General features: G+C 32.6%; 2 protein-coding genes across 2 annotated transcripts; one reads left to right on the top strand and one right to left on the bottom strand.

The window, feature by feature from the left end:
• Positions 1-269: 269 nt before the first annotated feature.
• Positions 270-2,996, top strand: gdl (gonadal protein gdl). The gene is made up of 4 exons (XM_089632074.1): positions 270-578; positions 681-841; positions 2,339-2,472; positions 2,804-2,996. The coding sequence occupies exons 1-4, from the start codon at positions 490-492 to the stop codon at positions 2,936-2,938; spliced, it is 519 nt and encodes a 172-aa protein (XP_089488200.1). The 5' UTR covers positions 270-489; the 3' UTR covers positions 2,939-2,996.
• A 201-nt stretch (positions 2,997-3,197) lies between these two features.
• On the bottom strand, positions 3,198-25,106 carry LOC149426596 (1-acyl-sn-glycerol-3-phosphate acyltransferase gamma-like). The gene is made up of 8 exons (XM_089632063.1): positions 24,915-25,106; positions 17,342-17,575; positions 14,966-15,138; positions 13,183-13,344; positions 9,896-10,096; positions 6,676-6,813; positions 5,994-6,213; positions 3,198-4,893 (listed from the first exon to the last, which is right to left on the bottom strand). The coding sequence occupies exons 2-8, from the start codon at positions 17,517-17,519 to the stop codon at positions 4,811-4,813; spliced, it is 1,155 nt and encodes a 384-aa protein (XP_089488189.1). The 5' UTR covers positions 17,520-17,575; positions 24,915-25,106; the 3' UTR covers positions 3,198-4,810.
• Between the last annotated feature and the right edge of the window lie 257 nt (positions 25,107-25,363).

Raw genomic sequence — 25,363 nt, 5'->3', positions numbered from 1 at the left:
CCATACCGGTGTAGTACGCTTTTTCCCTACCCCACACGAAAAATATCTGCCTCTGCCCGCAGCTACTGCTCCCGCTGAACTCCGAGCGATTAAATCGGTTAATCACTCGATTCTTTTTTATGTTTCGATAATGTAAATGTTTCGATCCTGCCCATCACTAGTCAAGCCCCAGGACTTTTTATATCCATGGCATGGACCGGTAATGTCTATGGTGACTTATAGTGAGTGGGTGAGTGGTTTATTAATGTTTATGGTTATTCGATAAAAAAGATAACCCTCAGCTGTCAAAAAACTTGTGGCCTCTGTATTTTGTAAACATTTACTTTTATACAACAATAACAATATTATTTTGTTCATGCGGTAGATACATTTCTCTAGTATAATATCTCGTGTTAAATCTTGCTGATATTTTTATAACACAGGTATATTTTAATTATTAAATAGTTGAATTTGGACAAATTTGAAGTGAAACATTTACTTAATGTGATAATGGAGTGTACTCCGACACCCGAAGATTTACAAAGGAAACTGTATTTTCTTTTGGATCAACTACGGAAAATGGCTGGGGAACTTCCACCGTGAGTTAATATTTAATTTCTAAATTAAATCGATAATTAATCCAAAATTTCAAAATATGTATATATTGTATTATTTTCAATTCAACTGCATATTATTTACAGTCAATATCAGATGCGCGTGCCTATTGAACTGTTGTCAGGATTAGCTAACTCATTGCTGAATGACACCATCTTTGAAATAGTGAAAGGATTGATGGAAATCCAGCATGTTACGGAGAAGCATATATTTCAACAGAGACTGAAAATCATGAATGACCAAAGAAGTGAGGAATATTTATCTATTTTTTTACGAGTCGAAGACACTAGTGGTGAGTCCAAAAACGACCAACACGTTTGCACAACATGTTTGGAGTTAAAAAATGCCCAAACTGTTACTTATAATCTGCACAAACAGTTTGTCCGTTTTGTCGACTCTTCTAACTTATATCAAGAAAGCACGAGTATTAATGAAAAAGAACTATTCCAAACGAATAACATTATCTTACTCTCTCGCACTAACGTCGTAATAATATGTAAGAGTGAGATAGGTCTGTTGCAGACGAAAAACAGTACCTGTTATTCCGGGAAAAAACACTATCTTAACGTTTCACACTTAAGGCCCATTACGGGTAAAGAGCGAGAAGGCAATCCATAACAGGTAAAGGATGTTTTCTGTAAGGCACCCTGTTTAGCTGTTTTTTCCAAGAAAAAACACTATCTTAACGTTTCACACTTAAGGCCCATTACGGGTAGTAAAGAGCGAGAAGGCAATCCATAACAGGTAAAGGCTGTTTTCTGTAAGGCACACTGTTTAGTTGTTTTTTCCGGGAAAAAACACTATCTTAACGTTTCACACTTAACACCCATTACGAGCAAAGAATGAGAAGGCAATCCTGTTATTTTTAAAACGGGTTGAAATTGAAATCACATAAATAAGGGGCTGTTTTCCGTTTTCCATTCAGTTGTTTATTATTACAAAACGAGAACGAGAGTAACGAGAAATTAATAATAAATGACTGCAGTTTCCCCGGAATCCGGCTGATTTGGAAAATATTTATAAACCAATTTATGTACTTAATGTAATTATAACAACACTAACCATATTACCTATAAATACGACCTATTAAGAATGATATTTAAATAGTAAAGTTTCCACGTTTCCAACAACTCTTAATTACATGTCCAGGTAAATCTGGTAAACTGCTTATTAATTCTATTATAATAAATGAGTTGAAAGTTTCCCCGGAATTCGGCCACTATTGATAAATATTTTGAACACCCATTTATGTACTTAATCACATAACTTAATTTTAATGATACCTAGCTATCTCGCCCCTATAGATAGCAGGGTTTTATTACTTTTATTGTTATGGACGGTAACTTACAGTTACGCTACTAATCCATTACTAATTCACACAAATTACCTCAAAAACGGCTCATTTTTTTTCAACAGTTTGGGCAAACAGTCGACGTTTTACAAATAACAGTTCGTTTTCGTTTTTTAAAAAGAACAAAAACGCCCACCACTAGAAGACACAATGCTCTTTTTAAATTTGTTGATTGTGCGGTTATTTTTTTATACGAGTCGAACGCAACATAAGAACCTATTTTGTTCATGTGAATAGTTGTTACATGTAGTAATTGTTAAAAAAAGTGTAATTTCCATCATCTGTGTCTAAAAGTGCGGTGGTTAGGGAAACGATTGCCTTTTTTTTCTATTCAATAAATTAAAACATTGGTTACACAATGGCTAACATGAGAGACATCTTTATTATTTTCAGTGCAAATGCAAGCGATGATTACTGAAACACCAAATATTGAAGAACAAACTAAACAACAAAATATCTTGCAAAGAAAATTTAAAGACGAAATGAAACAAACAGATATGAAGCTTGTTCTGCAGTTAGATCAAAAGGTAATTAACTTACAAAACTATCACTAAAAAGGTGCAGCATCTACTTATCTCTGCTTTCCTTACACTTGTCCGGAGCGGACTGCTCCGATTGCGCCTGCACAGGGCCAGCCCTGGGTTCAGGTAAAAATTCTAAGGCATTTTGTATAATTATTTTTAAAATTGTGTATAAAAAATCAGACCATTCTTTATAAACCAAAAGGACCAGACACAATTTATGGATGCAAAAAAAAATTAGATAGTCAAATCGATACGTAAAAAATTTCCTTGACCTATCTTTAATTTTTTCCCTCAACAGTAATCTTTCTTTTTAAAATACTCATTGTTTATTCAGGTGAGCGACCAGCAAGTCATCTTGGAGAAGGCCGGTGTGCCCGGCTTCTATGTGACCAATAAACCTCTGGAAGTAAAGGTGCAAATGTATTTGTTAAATTTCATCCTGCAATTGAGTAATATGCAGATTCCCTGATATGATGAGGATGAAAGTCAGGGAGAAACGCATTAAGTATTTTTGTTTAGATTTATTTATTTATATTCAGACAAACATGTCAAAACAGGATAAAAATCACCGACATTCATATAATATTACAGTTACACAATTATTAAACAAAACAATGTATTTCAGTACACCATCAACCTACACAATAATATTTTGTAAACATACAATACACTTAAAATAATTTTATTTATTATTTTGGAATCATTAATTTTGACAAGGTATCTTTAAGTAGAACACATACATAGTTTTTTTCTTAATTAATTTCACAGTAATAATATTATAACAGATTTATAATGTCAACAAGAATAATTAAGTGGTTTTTTTATTTATTTTTTAAATAGTAGGAAGTACAATATGTATCTCAAGATGTGTTAGATGTACAAATTTAAGTTTGTAAATAATATAATATATTGTATAAATATAACATTCTGTGTGCGTAACAATAATTAAAGAAAAAATGTAAAGTTTGTGCTGAAAGGTTCAATAATAATACATTTAGAAACAACAATCGGACACTTTTGGTAAAAGGTAAACATGGTTGGTTAGACCATAATGACGCATCGACGACAGTGAAACTCGCTTAAGAAGTTTGTTTTTTCCGGTCCCTTGAAAAACCTTATGAGAGTTTCAGTGATATCTAATGTAGAGTATAGTATGTTGAATATTTACCTTACGGTGTTACAACATGCAAATTGAATGCGTTAGTCATTTAAAATTACAATAATATTATTATATAAATGCGATTCTGGGTTAATTTGTATTAAATTAATAACAAAAAATTAATTAAAACATTTATGATGCTGTTCAAAATCAAATTGTTTGTTTTTATAACATTTTTAAAATATTAAACAGCGCCTATTTCATTGTAATATAAATATTACAATACACAATTACAGTTTTATGTTAAAACTGACATAAATAAACAGGTATAATTTGTATTATTCATACATAGTTCCATCTAGGAATAAACTGCACCATTATAAATGTATTATCAAGCAAGTTTCACATTTTGTTTATAAAATTGAGTATGGTCAGCTGCTTTTGCAAATTGTACATAATGTCACTTTGTAAATGTAGTCAATAAAACATAATTTATGCTTTGGTTTTCAGATTTATTAGTCATTAAAAAGTAAGTTGCTGAAAATAGTGCAGTAGATTATGTATAAGGATAAATACTCAAAGAAAATCAGTTATATACACCATCAATAGAACATGATATATTTTTGTACTACATATTCATACAGTGGAAGTAGATTTAAATGTTGTCATATGCGATACATGTGTACACCATCAATAGAACATGATATATTTTTGTACTACATATTCATACAGTGGAAGAAGATTTGAATGTTGTCATATGCGATATATGTATTTATTTGAGTAGTTCTAATGGCTTTTACAACACCAACTGGTCGGGGAGCGGGAGAGCATGTGGTCTTGCGACAGCAACTGTACACTTCACACACTGCTGGTTGCTTTATAAATTAAACGGCATTTTGTATACATTCACATTGTAACCTAAGTTGTCCAAACAACAGTTGTCCATACAACAGGTGTAATGGATACTGCTAGCCGCAGCTCAGTAACATCAGGTACCCGTTCATTTACAAACTACAAGTCTTAAACTGAGTATAATAATATAACTAGCATGAATTGTGTACGCGGAACAGGTTAAGTTTTTACATTATTATTAGTTTCACAACATGCTTATTTATTTCTAAGACAAAATTATAAAATTTATTATATTTAAAAAACAATCAAATGGTGTAGCAGCTGGCCTGTATGACTGAATGAAAACTAAATTCCTTACTATTTTCTGTGCTTTGAAAGATTTGAGAAGGTTCAGTTTGCCTTCTTAACTGCGCCGTATGAAGATGCCTTGCTAATTTTCGACATTCCAATGAGGTACTGCATTGCAAAGTAGACTGAAAGGAAAAAAATTGCATTCCTGAATATTTTTACATGTCAAAAATTTTTTTTAGTAAAAAATATATCTCTTTCGTTTGACTTTAAGTGGGTAAAATTGCAGGTTTGATTCCTGCCGCAATGCAAATGGTATTTAAAGCTACATTAAGGAATGTTATAATATATAATTAAGTTAGCTCGAAGGATGAACCGTCACTCTTTCAAAATTACCTAAAAATGTTTTTTTTTTTAAAGATAGATAACATTCCCGAGTTACGAATAATCTCACAATATTTTAAAATCTCCTACCACCACTGCAGTAAGCGGAAAATTTTGCTTGTGTTGGTTGGAGGAATTGAACAAACTACGCCTGGGTGGGAACCAAACGCGATGTCAACTTAGCGATCGATGTATAATATACACATTAAAAAATATTTCAGCACTTAGAACACAGGGAAGAGGGATGAAATAAAGAACGCAATTTTACATCATCGCTCTGAACACTTCATCAGACAGAATTGACGAAAGAGGAATAAAACATTAACCCTTTCAATACCAGAGTTCCTCCTGAGAGAACATGAACAAATAAATCAATATCTCTTGATTTTGTCAAACAAATCGCCCCATATTTTACGTTTCGCTTGTGAAGGATATTTCTCATGGCGTCTATTTTTTATGCTAGGTTGTAACTTTTATTCCAGCAACAAATACTTTAAATTTAATGACGGATCCTGTTTTGGCTATTTTGCTTGGACTGGGATCCATTATTATTTGTATGTATCTTTATATTTATGCATGTTACACTGTAACTGCTTAAATACATATTTAAGCGTCAGTTTATTAGTATATTGTCTCTGTGGTATTAATTAAATGGTGTAATTGATTAATTAAAAAAAGTGTAAAAGTGATTTTAATTATGTTAGAATTAGATTAGATTTCTGTGGTAAAATATGAGATTTGAAGCTTTGCAATTTGCCTGTGAAACCGAACCAGTTTGACTGGTTCATTTGGTTTGGTGGACCTTATGATAGCACCTATTACCCAGTAGACAATAGACATAGGCTCCCGACATGAGAATAGAGAAGGACAAGAAGATGTATGTATGTATAACACTACTCACATGTTCCGAAGACAGCAATGGCAATGCTGAAGTAGAGCAGTTCTCCACTGAACAACAGCCCCAGCAGCCACTTAAGCATGGGCACGAGGATGACGATATTCCACACCACGGTGTTGATGAGGGAGTAGGGGCGGCGGTGCAGTTTGAAGGGTTTCACCCTTTCCACTCCGGATTCCGTAAAGAAGTCACCCGTATTGTAGAATGACTCTTGCATCTTGTCCTAAAAAATATGATGAACAGAAAGCTGAAAATTTATATTATCTCTGCAATATTGGATAAAGCAATATCTGATTTGACATCTGGTTTTTAGTTAGGAGTTAATTAAATTGAATGGGGGAGGGGGGGAATATGATAAATATTTGTAATGAACTGATCAGCCAAACTTATTTTTATTAATTCAACCTAACTGAGATTCCCCAATAATAATAAAAGGGCCTCAGACCTGGAGACAAGGATAGCCTACGCCCAAAGATAGTCAGGAATGGGATCAGTTCTAACTCATATCTAATAATAATAATAATATTGGACAATTTTTATAGCGCTGCTTTTGTAAGTTATCACCTCAGGGGCGCTACTTTACAGTAACCCTTTAAGTGAAACCCTAACACAAGCAGTGCAGAGGTATATTTGACTTTTGAGTCCTTATCAAAGATGATTGGTAAATGAAAAGGATAATAGCTACCTTCCCAACATACAGATCATGCAACCATTTGGATCCTTCTTCGTCGCCCGTGGGAATGTCCTCCAGGGGAATCCTTTTGATGTACAAGTGAGCGTTTACTTGCTTTCCAAACAATAAACTTGTCATTGTGGGAGCAACCTGGAAAAAGAAAAGGGATATTGTTATTGGTTGAAAACAAAAAGCACAACAATATCTCGTAGAATACTGGCAAAAAACGTTAACTCTAAAATCGCTATTTTGAGAAAACAAGCATTTAAGGTCGGTGAAACTTTGTACTTTATATAATTGCAGTTTGTTTTTTTATAAAGATATGATATCATGGTGTGTGTGTTCACTTAAGATAATGTCTCTTTTTCATTTGTGACTGATTGATTTTTAAATACAAAGTTACTAAGTGCTTTTTGTACGATAGGTATTTGTTTGAAATTGACTGCTTAACTTTCTTTGCAATGCACTACACATGCTTTAAAAAGTAATATATTATAGAAAATTAAAATTTAACCCGACTTAGCATGTTCTGCCAGTTTATAGAGTGTACATAACTTCATAATACTGCATTATTAAGTCAAAAATGTGAAATTACTGACTTAAATTTTTTTGCCAGTGTATCCTCATCCATGATGTCACAACTAAAAACATTATAAGAAAGTTTCACCACATTATAAAAATATTTGTTTTCCTGCACTCCCGGACCGCCCAGTCCATAATTATAATTCTTTACAACATAAAATCTCTAGTTTTCTGCTTACATACATGGACACATATATTTTTAATGCATAAAATGCAAAAGATAAAATTATTCTATTTTCATATATTTGGCCACATATTGGCCATTTGCAAAACCTGCGAGCTTACGCTGGCCAAAATGTAGCCGATTTGAAGAATATATAATTTTTTTTAAAGAATTATTTAAAAAGTTGCGAAGACTGCGTTATACGCTGAGCTTTTATACAGAAAATGGTTTACTCGTTATTTCAGTTGAGAAACATTTTTGCGAATGCTGTTTTGTCATTGTATTAAACATTCCCATGAATGTTTATTGTGTACAAATTCTGTTATGTATTGTACATCAATGTATTCGCTATTGACGTCTGTTTATTTACAGTTATTTCAAAGTCCTAAAATTAAAAATAACATGTTAGAGTGGAGTTTAATTTGAACCTGTGAAAAAATGTTCTTTTTTGGCGCGGTTCCTAAATTATCATTAAATAAAATTAGTGATTTTTAATACTAATTCAGTCAGAGTGATTCATAGCGAATAAATAGATATAATTTTAGGATAATTTTTAGTGTGATAAATTACGATTGAAAAATTATTTGCCAAGTGAAAAAACGAACAAGCGATTTTCGAAGTAGGTACTTATAATTATAATTCCAAATATTTTAAAATAGTAATGCGTGATGTTATTATAAATATATCTTTTAAAACTTTGTTGTTAGTTCTATTGAACTTTAGATACATGTTCAATTTCATGCGTTTGTGAATATAATGATATTTTTTTATAAAACCTGCAATCTTTATGAAATATAATTACGAAATATAGGTAAATTTATTGGCTTTAAACAACAGTTAACAGTTATAGTAACGGTTGAGAACAACATGCCCCGTTTGCCGTTACAAATATCGATTGAGAGATTTAGGCAATGGATGAGTACCAACATAACTACGATGACAGCTGCGTTTGGCTCGCTAATCAGTTCCAATCCGGCAGAGCAATGAGAGATACATACAGGCGTCACAAGAGACCAGGGCAACTCATTATGTTTCATCACATAAAGAAATAATCATTTTATTAGTTTCCTATCTTTATCAAGTAGCTTATTAGTTAAATACTTGTAAATTCCACTATAAATCGTTAATTATTTGTCTATCTTAAAATATAATAATGCGGTGACATTTTGTAACTTAATTTTCAGAAATTTTCTTCGAGTTTCTGACACACTTGAGATTAATATTAAATAATTTTAGAGTCTTTTACAATCGTGCATAGGTCTTATTCTTTCGGAAATGTTAACTTCAAACCTTAAATAATAAAATTATATTTTGTACACAGAACTCGTTTTTCTTTACATAATAATCATGCTATTATTTTCTTTTATGCCTTCTACATAATTATTACCTATTAAAATTTTTAACTGTTACAATATGTTTTCGTGTCAACATTCGGAGGTATGATTTTTTGAATGAGCGCGGGTGAATTATAAACCAAAAATACGAAAATCTCAAGAGCTCAACACATTGTATCGTCAATATCTTGTAGCTCCAGTGGATAAACGACAACTCTTGAAAGACCGGTATGGTGACTTCAGCGAAATAATCACAAAATAAGATCTGTGTAAAACAATACAAGTGCAAACATTGTAGCAGTTCACTTTTGCCCCGCTACATTTATGGTTAATTTATCAATAACTCTATCTTCGGACCGCCTACCTGTCTATGGGATTCTCGGTCTATGGTTGATCGGAGCAGCAGCGCCACTGACGGTCACCGAGGAGGCCAGTACCAAAAGGGCGGCGGTCAAGGAAACACATTACAACTGGAAGGATTGGAGCGATTGCTTCAGGCGACATTATGGGAGGAATCTTGCGGACATATTGTTCCTGTTTAGCTAGCTGTTGTAATCGCTGGTCATCACGTTATCCTTTATAAATTTTGCAATTCCAATCTATGAGTTGCATGGCGCCCTATTATAAAACAGGTCAGATTATAATCGTTGTATTCCTTTGTCACTAATTAACTTATAAAATTGCTACCATTAATTCCAACTGTGCTAGTGATTTTCGTTCACAGCACACACCTTGAGATATTGTTATCTATCCTAAATTATGTGTCTCATGTTCTGGTTAAATCTAATCGTAAATAATAACTAAAATAACCGATGTTTCGTTCTTTGCCAATAAATGATTTCTTGTGATATTCTTATGTTGTTTCAATACTATCTATCTCATACCTACCTCACACTATGGTATTTGTTGTCCTTAACTAATATTAAATGTTACAATGGCATAATTAACATAAACAATCAGTATTATTTTGTCATAATGATTAACGCCTCTTTATTAATTTTTGCCACTCTATTCCATTACATTGGCGCCCTACGTGGTTTGATTTGCACATAATTGATTTATTCCATCACAACATATAGCACTAATTTATGGTAATAGGTATTTATGAAAAATATTATGTACTGTTGGGATAATATTAAATTTAAATTCTTACCGTGTCAGTCTTTTTAAATGCTACTTGGACATCGTACAGTGCCTTGAACTTGTCCCTAATACCCTGGAGGCTGGTGGTGAAGCCCTTGGTCCTGGGGGTGAGGTGGTGCTTGAGCATGGGGAGCCCTTTCTCTGCTGCAAACTTCTGGGAAGCCTCGTGTTTCTTGGTAGAGAAACGTGTGCCTTCGGGGAAGAGAAGCAACTGGAAGGTTCAAGTATGAAATTATTAGTAGACCAATAGATAACACTTTCTACGCATCTTATATGCACGAAAAGATATTGAAACAATCTAAGGTGGCATTTTTTATTTATAGGGGTTAAGAAATAATACAAGTCTTGCTGTTAATGTTAACTAAATAATTTATACCAAGATACTTACACGTTAATCAAATAAACTGGCATAGAAATAAAATGTATTACACGCAAGATATTTATGTACTCAGCGAAACTCTCAAAATGTTAATAAATTTGACGACTTATTATATGATATGTGATTTACAGTGGGTTGCCATATTAATAGGGACAGTTCCAATATTTCCTGATTTTTATGTTTACGTTGTCTCTACTTCTAAATAACTTGGATATGATGGCCATTCCTTCGTTATTTTTGTTGCTGGTATCACCACTGACACTTTGAAGAAGTGGCAACACTCGCAAAGTGCCGCATCCCTCGAAAATTTAAGGTTTTTTGCACGTGGCCAGAATTTTTGTGAAAATGCGTGATTGAAGTTCTGGTAAATAAATATACATTATGATTATATTTACGAGTTTTAACAGTTTAGCTCTACAAAAATGTAAGTAATTATTAATAATCTATTAATTTCTGTAAAATTTTTTTCATATCTTATTTCAGTGAATAGTTTTTCCATATTGAGTCCAATGTTCTGTTTTTTCAGTATGGCTAGGTCTTCAGAAACGTCCCCAAGAAAATTTCCGGAAGTGAAGACACTATTGTTAAACACTCAACATTTCCAAAGGGATATAGCAGCCATTACAGGTATTTTAAAGTCTGTGGTTAACAGGATAAATTAGAAAATCAATCAAAACCTGCCCCTTGAATTGGATCACATTGGGAAATTTGGCAGAAAACGAATCACTACACCTCTTACTGGCCGCAAAATCAAAGACGTCTGTCTCCAAAACTGCAAAAAGAGTGTGGCTTGTCTGACCTTGATAATCAACAAAGAAGATATCGAAGTCTCCCAAAGGAGAGTCCAGAGGATATTGGCTGAGGAGAACCACATTGGTCATCGGCCAGCTAAAAAACCTCGCCTCATAGTAAATATGAGGAAAAAATTACTGGAATTGGCCAACGCGCACCAAAACATGACTATAGCGAACTGGAATATAGTAATTAACATTTTTGTGGTTTTCAAGCTTTCAAAAAATTCCATTAGTTTGATTATGGCCTTTTTTTAAGGTGTGCTTCTCTGACGAGTCCATATTCCAAATTTTGTTGGATTAATCATCGTTCGTCCGACGACGCCCAGGAGAGAAATTTCACCCGGACTGCCTTGTAGAGATTATCAAACACCCTACCAGTATCATGATGTGGTCAGTCATCTCTTTCAAAGGGATGGGCCGCCTCCACATCGTGCAAGGGACTATGAGGCAGGATCAGTACAGACAAATACTGGAAAATCGATTACTGCCTCAAGTCGGAGAATGGTTCTCTGGTGGCCAGGAATACGTCTTTATGCACAACTCCGCACCCTGTCATAAAGCTAGGACTGTCACTGCATTCCTGGCTGAAAAAATGTGCAGGTTTTACCTTGGCCGGGGACTTCCCCTAACATGAACCTTATAAAAAACCTGTAGGAGCTCACCAAGAGGGAGATTGCCAAGGAGGTGATCACAACGAAGCAGCAGCTCATCGAAACCCTCATCTGGGTGTGGTATCATTCTCCTGACCTAAAGATTACTGAAAATTGTGCATTGAGAGTATACCACGGCGTGTATAAGCTGTTATTGCGGCTAAAGGCGAAATTACGAAATATTGACTTTTTGTTCGATAATGTTTAAAAATAATAAAAAAAAATAAAATAATCGTAGATTAAGGACAAATACGGTGTTTAATTTTTCTAAATTCAATGTCCTTGTATATAAATAATAATAACCGCACCTAAAATCATAAACATCTGTGTTTTATGAACATAAAGTGTAAAAAACACATTTTCCATAGGTGTCCCTATTAATATGGCAACCCACTGTATTATAACAAAATAAAAAATATTGCGACATCGAAGTTTTGGCAGAGCGACAGCGGTAGATAAGGACTAACTATTATAAAATGTTCTCTTGTTTCTGAGATTAACGGATTTAATCCTACAAGGTAGCAAGCTTCATAGCGAAAAACACTTAAGCTTGTTACGAGAATTTTGATATTGCAAACAGGGGTCTGTGACGCGGTCCTAGAGCTTCTTATAAATACGCCACAAAAATCAGATCCCTCACTCATTCACCTCAAGCTCTGGACCCGTCAACACCTACTGCTGCTCAATCCTCATCTCGCCACCTGGGATCCAACACGCTGTCTTCATTTCAACCCAGCTCCTCTCCAACTCCTCTGCTGACGTCACCCCAGAACGCAGTCTGCCTCGTTGGAGAGGACGTCTACTGAGCCTGCGTATGGTTTCGGTGCAAGACAAGAAGTTGCATTCACAATAAAAACTAACCGTCTTTATAAAAGCGTTATTATTTTATGGAAATTACAAATATCGAATATATCGTCTTTCTCAAGACGCATTCGTATATAAAAAAAAGAGTCAAAAATCATTTGCTTTTTATGGTGGTTTAAATAATTTTGTGACGATTCAAATGAAATACCTCGAGTGCTTTATTTGAATCATTACAAAGGACAAAGGTGAATGTGTGCTGGTGCTTTATTAATTATAAATAATTATTCTCTTATTTCTGAATACTTCATAGTTGTTGACATTGCATTAGAACTACACAAATTGTGAGAAGTTAGAGATGGGAATATGCTCAAATCATCATTTAAACAATACATTACAAGGTTTGTTGAAATATGTTTGCATAATACATTCATATTAATGATCGTTAGGTAGAATGGCATTATTTTTCTTTTACGTTTATTGTGAATTAAACTCAAAACTTAGGAATAGATTGGTTAAAATACATAAAACGAGTCAATTAACTGAAATACTTAATTTTGTATAAATTTATTTGACTTTCAATGTGTGTACACCAATAGATCGATTGTCAAGATAATTATTTATAAAAAAAAACAATAATAACGTAATATTAGAGTAAGAACATTATATTTACCCAAATAGGATCTGGGTAGTCTCCGAGGATTGATACTTGGTTTAGAATAATTTGCTTATCCTTATCAAAAGATCTCTCCAGAAATACATATTCTGCAAACTTCCACATCCAACCAATTGGGGGCAAGTATTGGATCGACTTCTTGGCATAAGCCTTGCAATTCTATAAAATACATAAATCAATTATTATTATTGCAAAATCCTAATATATCAATAGATAATGTGTTGGTCATTGCTTCTTCGCAATTCCTACTTATAAAAAATGTAAGAATGATTTCATTAAGTTTTACATAACATCTTTGTCAGATGTGATCTTCTCAGAAACTACTAATAATTTGTACACATGTAATACAAATTGGCAATGTAAATAAATGCTTAAATTAATTTAGGATAATTCATGACTTCTATAATTCTGCAAATAATTCATAACTTATGGGAAATAATATCGGCTGTGGTTTTGTAAAATCAAGTCACTAAATGAAAATTTTACAGGAGACGACAAAAACGAATATGTATTTACAAATTCTTAAAACTAATTATAAATCTCAAAAAGTTTATATGGAAGTGGTTATATATTTAAAAAATGTTGAAGTAAAATATTGGAATTCTATTTAGAATTAGTTACTATATAGAGAGATTTGAAGGTTGAGTAATTTCATCTAAGGTTTTCTGGAAATAACCTAAAAAAATGCATAAATTTAGTTTTTAGTATTAAAAATGCCATAATCAGCAAAAATTACTTCACTATATTTGTATTTTGAATACTATTCTATATGAAACCAACGAAAAATAACATTTCCAGAATGAAGCGTTTTACCAAAACACAGTCGATATACAAAACATGTACATACAAGTTATTATTGAATTATAAATGGTTCATCAAGTCATTGTTTACAACCATATCTCAAATGCAATGATTAAACAAGGTGCAAACTCCAATCTGTATCAGAGGTTCAAAAGTTGATGTTAATTAATTAAACATTAATGTTGAAAAAATTGTTTAAATAACAAAGAATATCAATTGTTAAGTTGCATCTAAATTAGTCTAAAGGTGTTTGACTTACGTAAGTAGAGGTCAGCGAAATTAAATTCAAAATGTAGATTAAGAATGAAGTACTGTTTGTATTACACCTTTAAGGTGTTTTATAATAATAATTAATACACAGGCTTAAGTAAGCTCTAGTTAACGATTGATGACCTACTTGATACACTAATTGCATTCACTGGCTGCTGCTCAACAATAACAAAGTTCAGTAAAAAATGCTCAGTAATACCAAACACGTTGGATAAAGCAGGAGTCACGCAAGAGTGCGCGCTTTTGTCCAACATCCAGTCTCCTTTATCCAATATCCTACTTTAACACAGAAGATTTCGTCACTTTGTCCTACATATAAATTTAAAATGTGTTTTCTGCATAGTTTTAAACATTTGCAACGAATTTTACTTAATAATAATTTATATCGCTTTAAATCATTTTAGTAAGCTTACAATTGAGCTAATTTCATTTTATTTGTGTTTTTCGTAAAAATAACTTTGAAGCGCTATTTCTCCCGATTTACGTTTTTTTCTGATGGATAAAAACGAACTAGAGCGTCTTCGATTAGTAGGCCTACAAAATATACAATTATTTAACACAATCATAATAATCTAACTGAAGTAAAATGATACTTGATCAATGGCCACCACCTAATTAAATCTAACCCAAAAATATTCATAGGGTGTGATCGCTTTAATATTATATGGAGAAAGAAATGTATGTCAATGATCATTTTAAAAATACTTACACCCAAAACTTCAATTTTATCACAGAATTGCCATCCGACGAGCCAGTCGATCTCGTAGCTGTGATTCATGACGAGGTAGGCATGCTCCTTGCCATAGTATTTTTCGTATTCAGTTTTATCAATGTACACTTCTACATTGCCGCCTGCCCACCATTCTATCATGAATACTAATTCTGAAATATAAATACACATAGTCACATTGTAGATAGTGATTAATACTTATAATACTTTTAGAGAAGACAAATTATAAAATATTAAGTAAGTAATTTTTTTAGCATCATCAGATTACCGATAAAAATCTGTATTGTTATAATGGTTCATATAAATTATTTGGCTGAATTAAATCTTATCACATGTCTTAGGATGGATTGTTACGGAGAATTTGAACAATTTTTCAAATTTCAAAGTTAATTTTAAAATTCTGTGAAAGATTTTTTCAAGTTGTTATTATTTCAGTTCTGTCATGCAACTAGCCTGTAATGATATAATAACCCAACTTGAATACGACTTTCACAGAACCCGAAAATGAACGTTGAAATTTGATGAATTGTTCAAATTCTGCGAAACAACCCATCCTAAGTCTAACACGAACAGTTGGTACGTAGATAAAAAAGAGCAAATCACTTCAATTCTTCGTGTAGCTATAATAAACTGATAACACACACTCAAAATAAGGTGAAAATATTACATTACTTTTATATTATTTCTCTTTTAATATTCTAATCTAATATCATGAATTTAAGAACAGGTAAACTAACATTGTAACCGGTTCCATGATAAATCAACACACTTTTAAAAAGTCATTAAAAGTGAAAAACTAACCTAACAAAACAGTAAACCTAATCTAAGTAACCTATTTAACCTAATTTAGGTTTCATCACTTTATATCACTTTTTAAAGGATTGTTGAATTGTTAGTGTGTTGAATTATCCGGTCACCGTTGTAACCATAGAAGAGAACCTTTAGATAATCTAAAAGTTGAATTTTTTTAAATCATATTTAAAGATTTCTAACAAATTTTCTAATTTCATTATAAAAATTAATCAAAAAATTCTAATATTTCTATTTTTGATAGTGACAATTCGTGGTGGATTTCCATTATAATAATATCATTGTTGCACATCAAATATGGGCTATGTGACGATTTTGACGAAAATGAGTTAAATATATAGTTTTTTTCCATTTTTTTTTCTCCACCTTCTACAATTTGAGGCATGTGATAAACAAATATTTAAGGAGATCAACAATCGAAAGTTTGCATTTAAATAAGAGCCGTGTGATCTACTTTACACGGACTATATTTAAGGAGATCAACAATCGAAAGTTTGCATTTAAATAAGAGCCGTGTGATCTACTTTACACGGACTATATTTAAGGAGATCAACAATCGAAAGTTTGCATTTAAATAAGAGCCGTGTGATCTACTTTACACGGACTATATTTAAGTCCACGCATACCCTATTTCTACCGATTTATAACAAGTTTCACATTAACTCTTTAAGTTTTAAGTTCCAAAAAAAAAATATTATTTTTGAAGAATATATATACATTTGTTATACCGAAACGTTAATTATATGAAATACCCTCGATAGAAAAAAATCGCAAAGTAAGATCCGAACATTATTTAAAACATGTTTTGTTGTTATTTAATATGTCATAGGCTTGGAAAAATTTACAGTGTATCTTTAAATGTAACTAAAGCATTTGTCGAGAGATTTTTGCTCTATTTCAAAGGAGTGTTTTTTTTCGTGTTTTATTAAATGTTTTCATCTTTTTCGCTTAATTATTATATTTTTTTAATATTAAAACACTCCCTATAACATTCGCATTTACACATCTCCCTTTCAAACCATCTTTGAACGCTTACTACGGGGCCTTAATACGAGACTTGTACCGGTTCATATTCACATCACATGGTTCATATTCTACATCTAAACTATCTTGAATTACTAAAGAGATTTTTTAAACATTTTAGGCTGACAATGTTTTCATTCTCCACCCACACAAAGATCAATGTGATATTTGGGTTGACTTTAAATGCGGTACTATTGAGAAAGAAGTTTAAGACCAACATATGACACGCAAAGACCAAGCCAAAATTGCCAAGAAAACAGCGACAGAATCTGCCAGCAAACATTTCATGTAAATAGCTCGACCCAAACATCCATATCATATATAAATGTCACTTTGAATCCTTTTTAAATTATGAAACAGAACACAAATTTAAAATTTTAGTAGTAGTGGATCCTGTTATTTTTTCTTATTTTAAAAATAAGCGGAGAAGAGTTTTAAATTGGTTCAATGCATAAAAAAAACTCTAGTTAAAGATCTATACAAATTAAATAAACAAAAACATTGTATGGAAGTAATACTTACGACAGTTAAAGGAGTAATTTAGGTAATAATTAATTTTCCTATAAGCGTATTTGCTGAAATGTCTAAGCGTCACGTATAAAAATCCTTGTATTATGGATAATATTAAACCAGATGTAACAAATGATATCGCATAGAACAGGTGCATAATCGTCAGGCGTTTCATAAATTGTAAATCCATTTTGAATTTAGGGATGAACTGTCATTAGAGTTAAAATATGTTTTAGCTCACTCCGCCTGAAACAAAAATAAACAAATTATTACAGTGTGCTGTGGCCATTGAAACTTAAACCTATTACATATGTTATACATGACCTCAAAATAACTACAATTTTACAATTTTATAAAAAAGATGATAAGTTAAAAAATATTTTAAAATTGATGAGGCGATTGAAATAAAGATTAAGGACGGGTTGTTTCGGAGAATTTGAACAATTCTTCAAATTTTTAAGTGCTGTGAAAGATTTTTCAAGTTCTGTTATTATTTTAGTTCTGTCAAGCAAATAGTCTATAATAATATAAAAACAGAACTTAAATAGGACTTTCACAGAACCCCAGAATGAATGTTGAAATTTGATGAATTGTTCAAATTCTGTGAAACAATCCATCCTAAGTTGAAAAAAAAAATTACAATAATCCATCATACTTATTGAAACATTTGAGCTAATGTCTACTCTTGCAAACACGATTTGAATAATTTGATATTAACGAGGTTGCAAAGGTCAATAAAAATGGACTACAGGTACTTAAAAAAATCGAAATTACATATTTATATTTGAAACAATTTTTTTTAAATTCTGAGAATTTTGTTTTTACAAGAAGTGATTGTGATATTCTTTGAAGATCTGTTATGCAAGTTGTAAGCAAACATTAGATATTTGACGAGTAAAGTTCTGTTGACGACAAATTGAATCATCGTTTTTTTAAATATATCTACTAAAAAATATTCTAACAAGGTTTACTGGTTTAAAGTCTAAATATTTCGCACAAAGTCATTCATTTATTTAACGTTTATACAAATAGGTAGAACAACTTTAACTTGGAAAATAATTTTGAACATGAGATAAATATAAAATAAAATTACAATAGATGAAAAAACGAGAAATAAAAATACCTACAAGAAACAAAAATACAGTGATCAGAAAGAAAACAGAGGGTTTAATAATTTAAAAGGGTTGGAATTCGAATTTAATATGGTTCGCAAGTTAACATTAAACATGTCAATATAATCTAAGTATTGATTTCCATATGTGAAACATGTTCAAAGGTTTACCTTACAGTCAGAAGGAGGGCATAAACCATCGTAAGACATAAATACATACAACCTATTAAAACCACTTTGTACAACACCACAAATTTATTGTTAGAAAATTGTCTTTCCTGTATCAATATGTAGAATAAATAGTGATTATTAAGTAACTACGTAATGTTTCTAATTTGATAGTGATAATGGACCCAGTGGAATATTTTGGTGTGCTATCAAGTAGATTTAGATCTAATAATTATTACCTAATCATTATTTTCTACCTGCAGGTGATATTATAATAAATACAATTACAATACGAATGCAAATCGGTAAGATGTAAAAAAAATTCAAAACAGTAAATGAGATGAGAACATTAATTTGAAAGAATCTTCAAATACAAATACTACAAAAGTCACAGAGGAAGGAATAGACAGAGATGCCCATAAGGGCTATGGCAGAGCAGACGAAATGGCATGGCATGTCCCTTTCAGTGATTTGTTATTAAATTAATCTTAAATGCATTCTCTAACCCTCATGGTACAAAAAATATGGTCACATGGTCTGTCTCCAACTTGTCAAAATGATAACCGGATTTCATCATAGGGCAAGTCTATAAATTTGGATGTCTATGATGGAAATAAAATAAGGTGATTTAGAAAGAAAAAAAATCAAATCAAAGTACAGAATATCTATTAAACAAAATGTTTTACGTAAAATTTTTTCTTGAATTTATTAATCTGATAATATTTAAGTTTAAAAGGTTCTTATATTGATAAAAATACGGAAACAAGATATGGTGGAAAAGTATTATTATGTGTATTATCAACTAATGTATGAGTGTAATATTATAAATAATCTATTAATCTTATCAAAAATACGAAATCAAAAATACATTGGACTTGGCTCACGGGGCACTCGTTCATACTAAGCCGAACGTGAGATTATTCAGACAGCGACTAATCTTGTAGATCAGGACTTGTACTCGGAAAGTAAAACAAATATATCCAAAGGCGAAATCACAATATAAATGTGTAGAGGATACTCCCATCTCTAGTCACTACTAAATTAAATGCAAGGTATTTCAGACAACAACTAATCTTGTAGACCAGAGGTCTTAAACCCAAAATGTGCACAAACTCAAAAATCTACAAAGACCAAATTAAATTATAGAAAATAATTTCCTATGGTCTGTAAAAGTTAACCAAAAATATACAAGATTCAAACTATGTTATCGAATATAATGGCGAATTTTAGTTTCTTCTTCTGATTTTGTATAAACTAGCTGACGTGTAGTCGGCGTTGCTGGGGATTATCCTTAGGAGATAGACATATACGATCGCGGACTTTTCTGTAGGCCTTTTTAAGATATACAATTCCGTAGTACATTATTTTGATGCGTCTCATAAGGTTTAGCCAGCGTTAACAATGTAGTGCCCGAAAATATAATTTTTTGACTTGATTATAAAACATCGACTTTTCTCTGCTTTCTATAACTATAATATGCATGTATCATATATGTAAACTTTCCCGAAGAAATTCTCTAAATGATAGTAAAAACCCTATCAAAATCTGTTAGAAGAACTAGACGCAAAAACAGACAGATGCGGATAGCGACTTTATTTTATACTATTTAGAGATGCATTAAAAAAAAATATGTAAGTCAGTAGTTTTTAAAATATTTTTCGAGTCCCACAGAGAACAGGTGAAATTGCTTCGTAATCACAGAAGTAACTGGTATTATATGAGGATTTGGTTTAAACTCTAACATAAATATGGATTAAACTTTGAAACTGATAACAGAATGACAAATAATCAAGGAGAATGTATTTCAAAATAATGTGCTGATACTGAAATATTCCTGCTAAATTTAAAATAAATATCTCTACGATCCGTAAATTATTGCTAGTCATTCCAATTATCGTTTTAATCCAAAAATAGTAAAAAAAAAACTTTTAGATAATTTTTAACATAGTATCTAAATTGTGATAAATTGATTTAAGAAATTTAAATAGATTTTTTTCTCATAATATAATTAACATTTAAGTAGGTAGGTATCTAGATATCTGAACAAAAAGAAGAATCCTTGGCAGAGTACAACATTATTTACTTGAATAATAACAGACACTATGCAAACACAAAGAGTTGTTTATTTAAATTTAAACTTATGAGGATATTTGAAATTATTTTGTTTTACCTGCATATATGAGAAAACCTTTACTAATACTTGGAGACCATCAAATAGACATTAATTACTCATACTTGGGCAACAACTTAATATTATGTCACTAGACTTTCCCTTTAAATGACAAACACCTGTAATTGACATGAATATTAAGGCTGGGTTGTGAATGTTAAAATTTGTAAGACACAGTGAAACTATCAAAAATATACTTAAAAAATGTCATATGTATGTACTGATGACTTCCGTGGCCGAGGAGTCCTTGGTTACTAATTCGGAGGTCGCAGGTTTGAGACCCAGCATGCGCAAATATACAGTATATTTTTTGTGTTACGTTCAAAAAAATTGCTTGAAATAGCAATAGCCATGTTTAGAGACCTAATCTGGATAACCAGATACTTCCACACCTTCCTCTTTTTTTTTATTTTTTTTTTTATTTATTTTTTTTTTTTTCTTTTTTTTTTCTTTTTTTTTATGTGACACCTCACAAGAGTGTCCCTGCCTGTGCAGTGCACAGACAGGGGAACTATGTCACCACCCGGTTGGGCGGCGTTGTGAGGCGGAGTAAGGTAGGGGCTGTAGGAAGGGATTTGTTAATGCGGGCCTTGAAGAGGCTCGGATTATAGGAGGGAGGAAAAACAGATGCCGGTAGCTCGTTCCACATACGAGCCGACTTACACAAAAACGAGTCGTAAAAACGGCCCGTTCTCATGAAGCCAACGTCAACCGTGAACGGGTGTTCAGTTCGTGTCCGTCGAGTTTCGCGCACGTGCACCGGTGCATCAGGAATCAATGCTGCTAGCTCCTTGGAGCAGGCTCCATTGAAATACCTGTAGAACAGACACAGCATGCCTACATTGCGTCTATGCATCAGAGAAGGCAATCGGTCTGTTAACAACGGATTGATTGTCAATCAGACGGATCGCTCTCCTTTGCACAGATTCAAGCAGGTTTATCAAGTATTTTGGGGCACCAGCCCAAAGGTGGCTCCCAAATTCAATAGTTGGGCGGACTTGGGACTTGTACAGGGTCAGCAGCTGGTCACTGTTGAAGAATCTCCTAGCCCTGTACAAGATGCCCAACTTTTTGGAGGCCTGATTTACTCGGGCTTCTGTGGATCCCCGATACTTGAGCTGGTCTGATATAGTAACTCCAAGCATTTCAATGGAGTCTTTATTGGGGAGAGTGCTCCCATCAAATTGCACCAGACAGTCGTTGATCTCCCTCTTTGCCGAAATCAGACACGCTTGGGTTTTTGAGACGTTGAAACTGACCAAGTTGGCCTTACCCCAGGCACGAACCATCTCTAGGTGGTGGTCAATTTTTCGCTTCAAAACTTCCCGAGCTGTTCGGACATCCTCTTACCCATCTCCTTCCCATTCCTACTCCCTTCAATCTCACAAAATACCCCATTGGAGATGCCATAGTCCCATTGACTCAGGACAAATGGAATCAATAGGGACTCGCTAGCTCTTGCTACATCAAAGCAAAAATTTAATTTACCAAATCCAAAGCCTGTTTGATTAATTTCATGCATTTGTCTCCAGCGAGTTAGTGTACTATGTACAACACTGTCAATAAATTATTTACACTAATCACCCAAGCGAATAGGAGTTTTAAACTAAACCCAGGAAATGAGTACAGAATTTGTACAGAAGTCTGCCATAAAATAATTACAATTCCATTTGGTTCTGTTACTGCACTGAATAAATGAATGCATTTAAATTAATTTGTAGTACTGTCACAAAGACTTTTTTATCCTTGATGCAGTAAGACTGCACATAAATAACTGTAAACTGTTTTGAGTACCTAAGTACAAAAATATTATACAATAATTTACTTATTTATAGCTGGTGCTAATGAAATGTTTTATTAGTCATGTTGACAACATAATATGTGGATTCAATGATACAATAAATATTTTAAATTGGCAGTGGCTGGAGTTCTTATTAAAACACAAAAGAAAGAAACAATACCTACATAATGAGAAACATCTTTAAATGAGCAGGTCAAAAGCAGACTTGCTGCTAGCCGTAAAATGAAAGCTTCACAAATAATAAAAAACCATAATAAAGATTTATTTATTAACGGAGAAGGTTTACTAATAGTTCTCGTGAACACTCAGGCCATGGGCCCATTGAGCTATCTCCCATTTCACCTTATACTTTAAAAGTAACTCAGTCCCTTTGATAAAGTTCACCGGGGACGTCATAGGATATTTGGTTATGTTTTATTTGCTACTTTGACTGCCCGCCTTCGCCCGAATTTCGGCACATTGTTTGAAGAATTTTGACCATTATTATCTTGCTTAAATTAAATTGATATTTTGAAGCCTCCTGATAAAAATGAAGTTCAGAAGTTTAAATATTTGTGTTGAAAACTGCAAATTTCTTGACGCCAGAACTCACCGTTTGAGAGTTTATGCAACAAACAAACTGATTTCCTACTTCAAGCTTAATAGAACATTGAATAATGGAACGAAACATCACAAGAACAAAGAGAAAACTAGAAGTGCTTTCCATTCAAATCCGAATGGAAACAATTGTTCCATTTAGCCCTGCGCTCTGTCTCATTTACACTCGTCTGACATTGCAGGTATCAATCCCATTTGAATTTAGTAAACACAGTTTTGTAGGGAAATTAATATTAATACGCTCAGTATCGCCCTGGTATAAGACCACCTTTCATAATTGAAATGGCGTGTGGTGACCAGCCTTGAATAGCCAGGTACTTTCCCACCTTCCACTTCCCCATCTCCTTCCCTCCCCATTGCCTTCAGCCTCACAACATACCCCAATCGGGGGTACCATAGTCTCACTAGCTCAGAGGGTTGGGAGCTGTTGTGGGTCTCTTGGGCGGTTTTACAATTAAAAATAGTAATTGGATCACGAAACACGCCCACAAGGCATTACTAATGTTCTTCTTTATTATATGGTAGGATCGGTAGCAAACAGCAAAAACAATTATAGTAATTATGCCACTCTGACAATCAATACACACAATGTATCCTACTATGTCACTCTGACAATCAATGCACACGATATATCCTTCTAATGCAGGTTTGCCTGTTTGTCCACTATGACGGATGACTTGACTTGCAAATATCTCAAGCACAATTAAATAAATTGCAGGTTTCAAATAACATAACCCATAATGTTATGTGAAACTAAATTTCTTGGAAAACATTGAAAGAGAATAATATAGATCACTATTTATATGTTTCATTTGTGGCAGAATGGTTCTAACTTACAAAGTGAACACCATAATCTGGGTAATAAACAATAAAGATTCATATTAATTTATGAATTGACTTCAGAAAATATTCTAGCGTAATTTAAAGATATTTGGCGTAAGTAATTCTTGGTTGCTAGATATTGTGGTAATTGTCTTTTTTGTTTCAAATAGATCACTTTCTATTGTAAATCTGTCTGCCACATACCACATTCTTCTTTGTAAATATGAAATTTAATAACAAATCTTAAGTTGTGTATGAAAAGGCCCCAAAAGCATAGTAGGTATTTTGGTAAATATAACGTTGGTCAAGCAAGCTCAAAGCAATTATATTATTTACTAAAGAATGCGAGAGTGCTGGCAATTTCCGACTACAATGTCTAATTATATGTCTATAAAAGCAAAGAATTCAAATTTGATGTGAGTATTATATATAAATGATGAACTGTATTTTTTCCCAATCAAGTTCAAGTGACGTAGCGCGTTTAATCATAAAATAATTATATTATAACAGATATCTCCGATTATAAAATATCGTATGTTTACTGAAATTGTGTAATAATGCAGTAGAGAAGCTAAAAATATTATTATGTAAGGAATAAGGATGAGATTAGGACGAGATTGATATCAAGCGTGATAAAATACAAAATTACTCGGTATTTATAAATTTAAATAATAAATATATAAAAAGTACCATAATATTTTAGACTTTTCTACAATATATTTCAAGAGCTAAAAGCGGGAATCTATAGCGAGGTGCGTCTTGACAGCTATATTATTGTAATGCGTACAATAATTAACAAAACTCCTAAAATAATTAATCCTAAAATTAAAACAAGTATGTATGGGTATTCGAAATAAAAGAATAAGACAGATGATTAAATTTGGGAATTAGTGAGGTTAAAGTTTATAATACGTACGTTTTGGGGTGGTTATTTCTCGGTCATTCCACCCAAAGTAAATATTGAGAGCACACGACTTAACAGCGACAAACGAGTCAAAAGACAGATGAATAAAATAAATACTTCAGCAACCACCTCGGAAATACTAGAAGCTAGCTAGCTAGGCTGCTTCGCTGCGGTTCCAAACAAGACGTCCTTGAATACACTCTAATACACTCAAATTCAAAACTCAAACGTAGATCGTAGAGCAGATTACACACACTACTTACCTATAGCGGCATCTCAATATTACCGCTACTGACATCTATTAGCACAAAACGTAAGCTAATGACACTGAAAAGTACGAAGTAAAGAATTAAACTAATATGTTGTATTACCTTCAAAGTAATTCAATAGATGGTGATACTAATATATTTTGGAAATAATTTTAAAATTTTATGAGGTTTTGAATTTGTGTAGGTATTTTC

The sequence above is a fragment of the Hesperophylax consimilis genome, chromosome 1, assembly GCF_061612785.1.
Source record: "Hesperophylax consimilis isolate HC1 chromosome 1, BYU_Hcon_1.0, whole genome shotgun sequence".
Lineage (NCBI taxonomy): Eukaryota > Metazoa > Arthropoda > Insecta > Trichoptera > Limnephilidae > Hesperophylax > Hesperophylax consimilis.
This window is presented reverse-complemented; position numbering and strand designations above follow the sequence as displayed.

Excerpts from the sequence above, each read along its gene's own strand:
- gdl (XM_089632074.1), top strand. The coding sequence starts at position 490 with ATGGAGTGTACTCCGACACCCGAAGATTTACAAAGGAAACTGTATTTT. Across the intron at positions 842-2,338 it reads AATCATGAATGACCAAAGAA|TGCAAATGCAAGCGATGATT; the intron begins GTGAGGAATATT and ends TATTATTTTCAG. Across the intron at positions 2,473-2,803 it reads TTCTGCAGTTAGATCAAAAG|GTGAGCGACCAGCAAGTCAT; the intron begins GTAATTAACTTA and ends TTGTTTATTCAG.
- LOC149426596 (XM_089632063.1), bottom strand. The coding sequence starts at position 17,519 with ATGGATTTACAATTTATGAAACGCCTGACGATTATGCACCTGTTCTAT. Across the intron at positions 6,814-9,895 it reads CATTTAAAAAGACTGACACG|GTTGCTCCCACAATGACAAG; the intron begins GTAAGAATTTAA and ends TTCTTTTTCCAG. Across the intron at positions 4,894-5,993 it reads CATTGCTGTCTTCGGAACAT|TCTACTTTGCAATGCAGTAC; the intron begins GTGAGTAGTGTT and ends TTTTCCTTTCAG.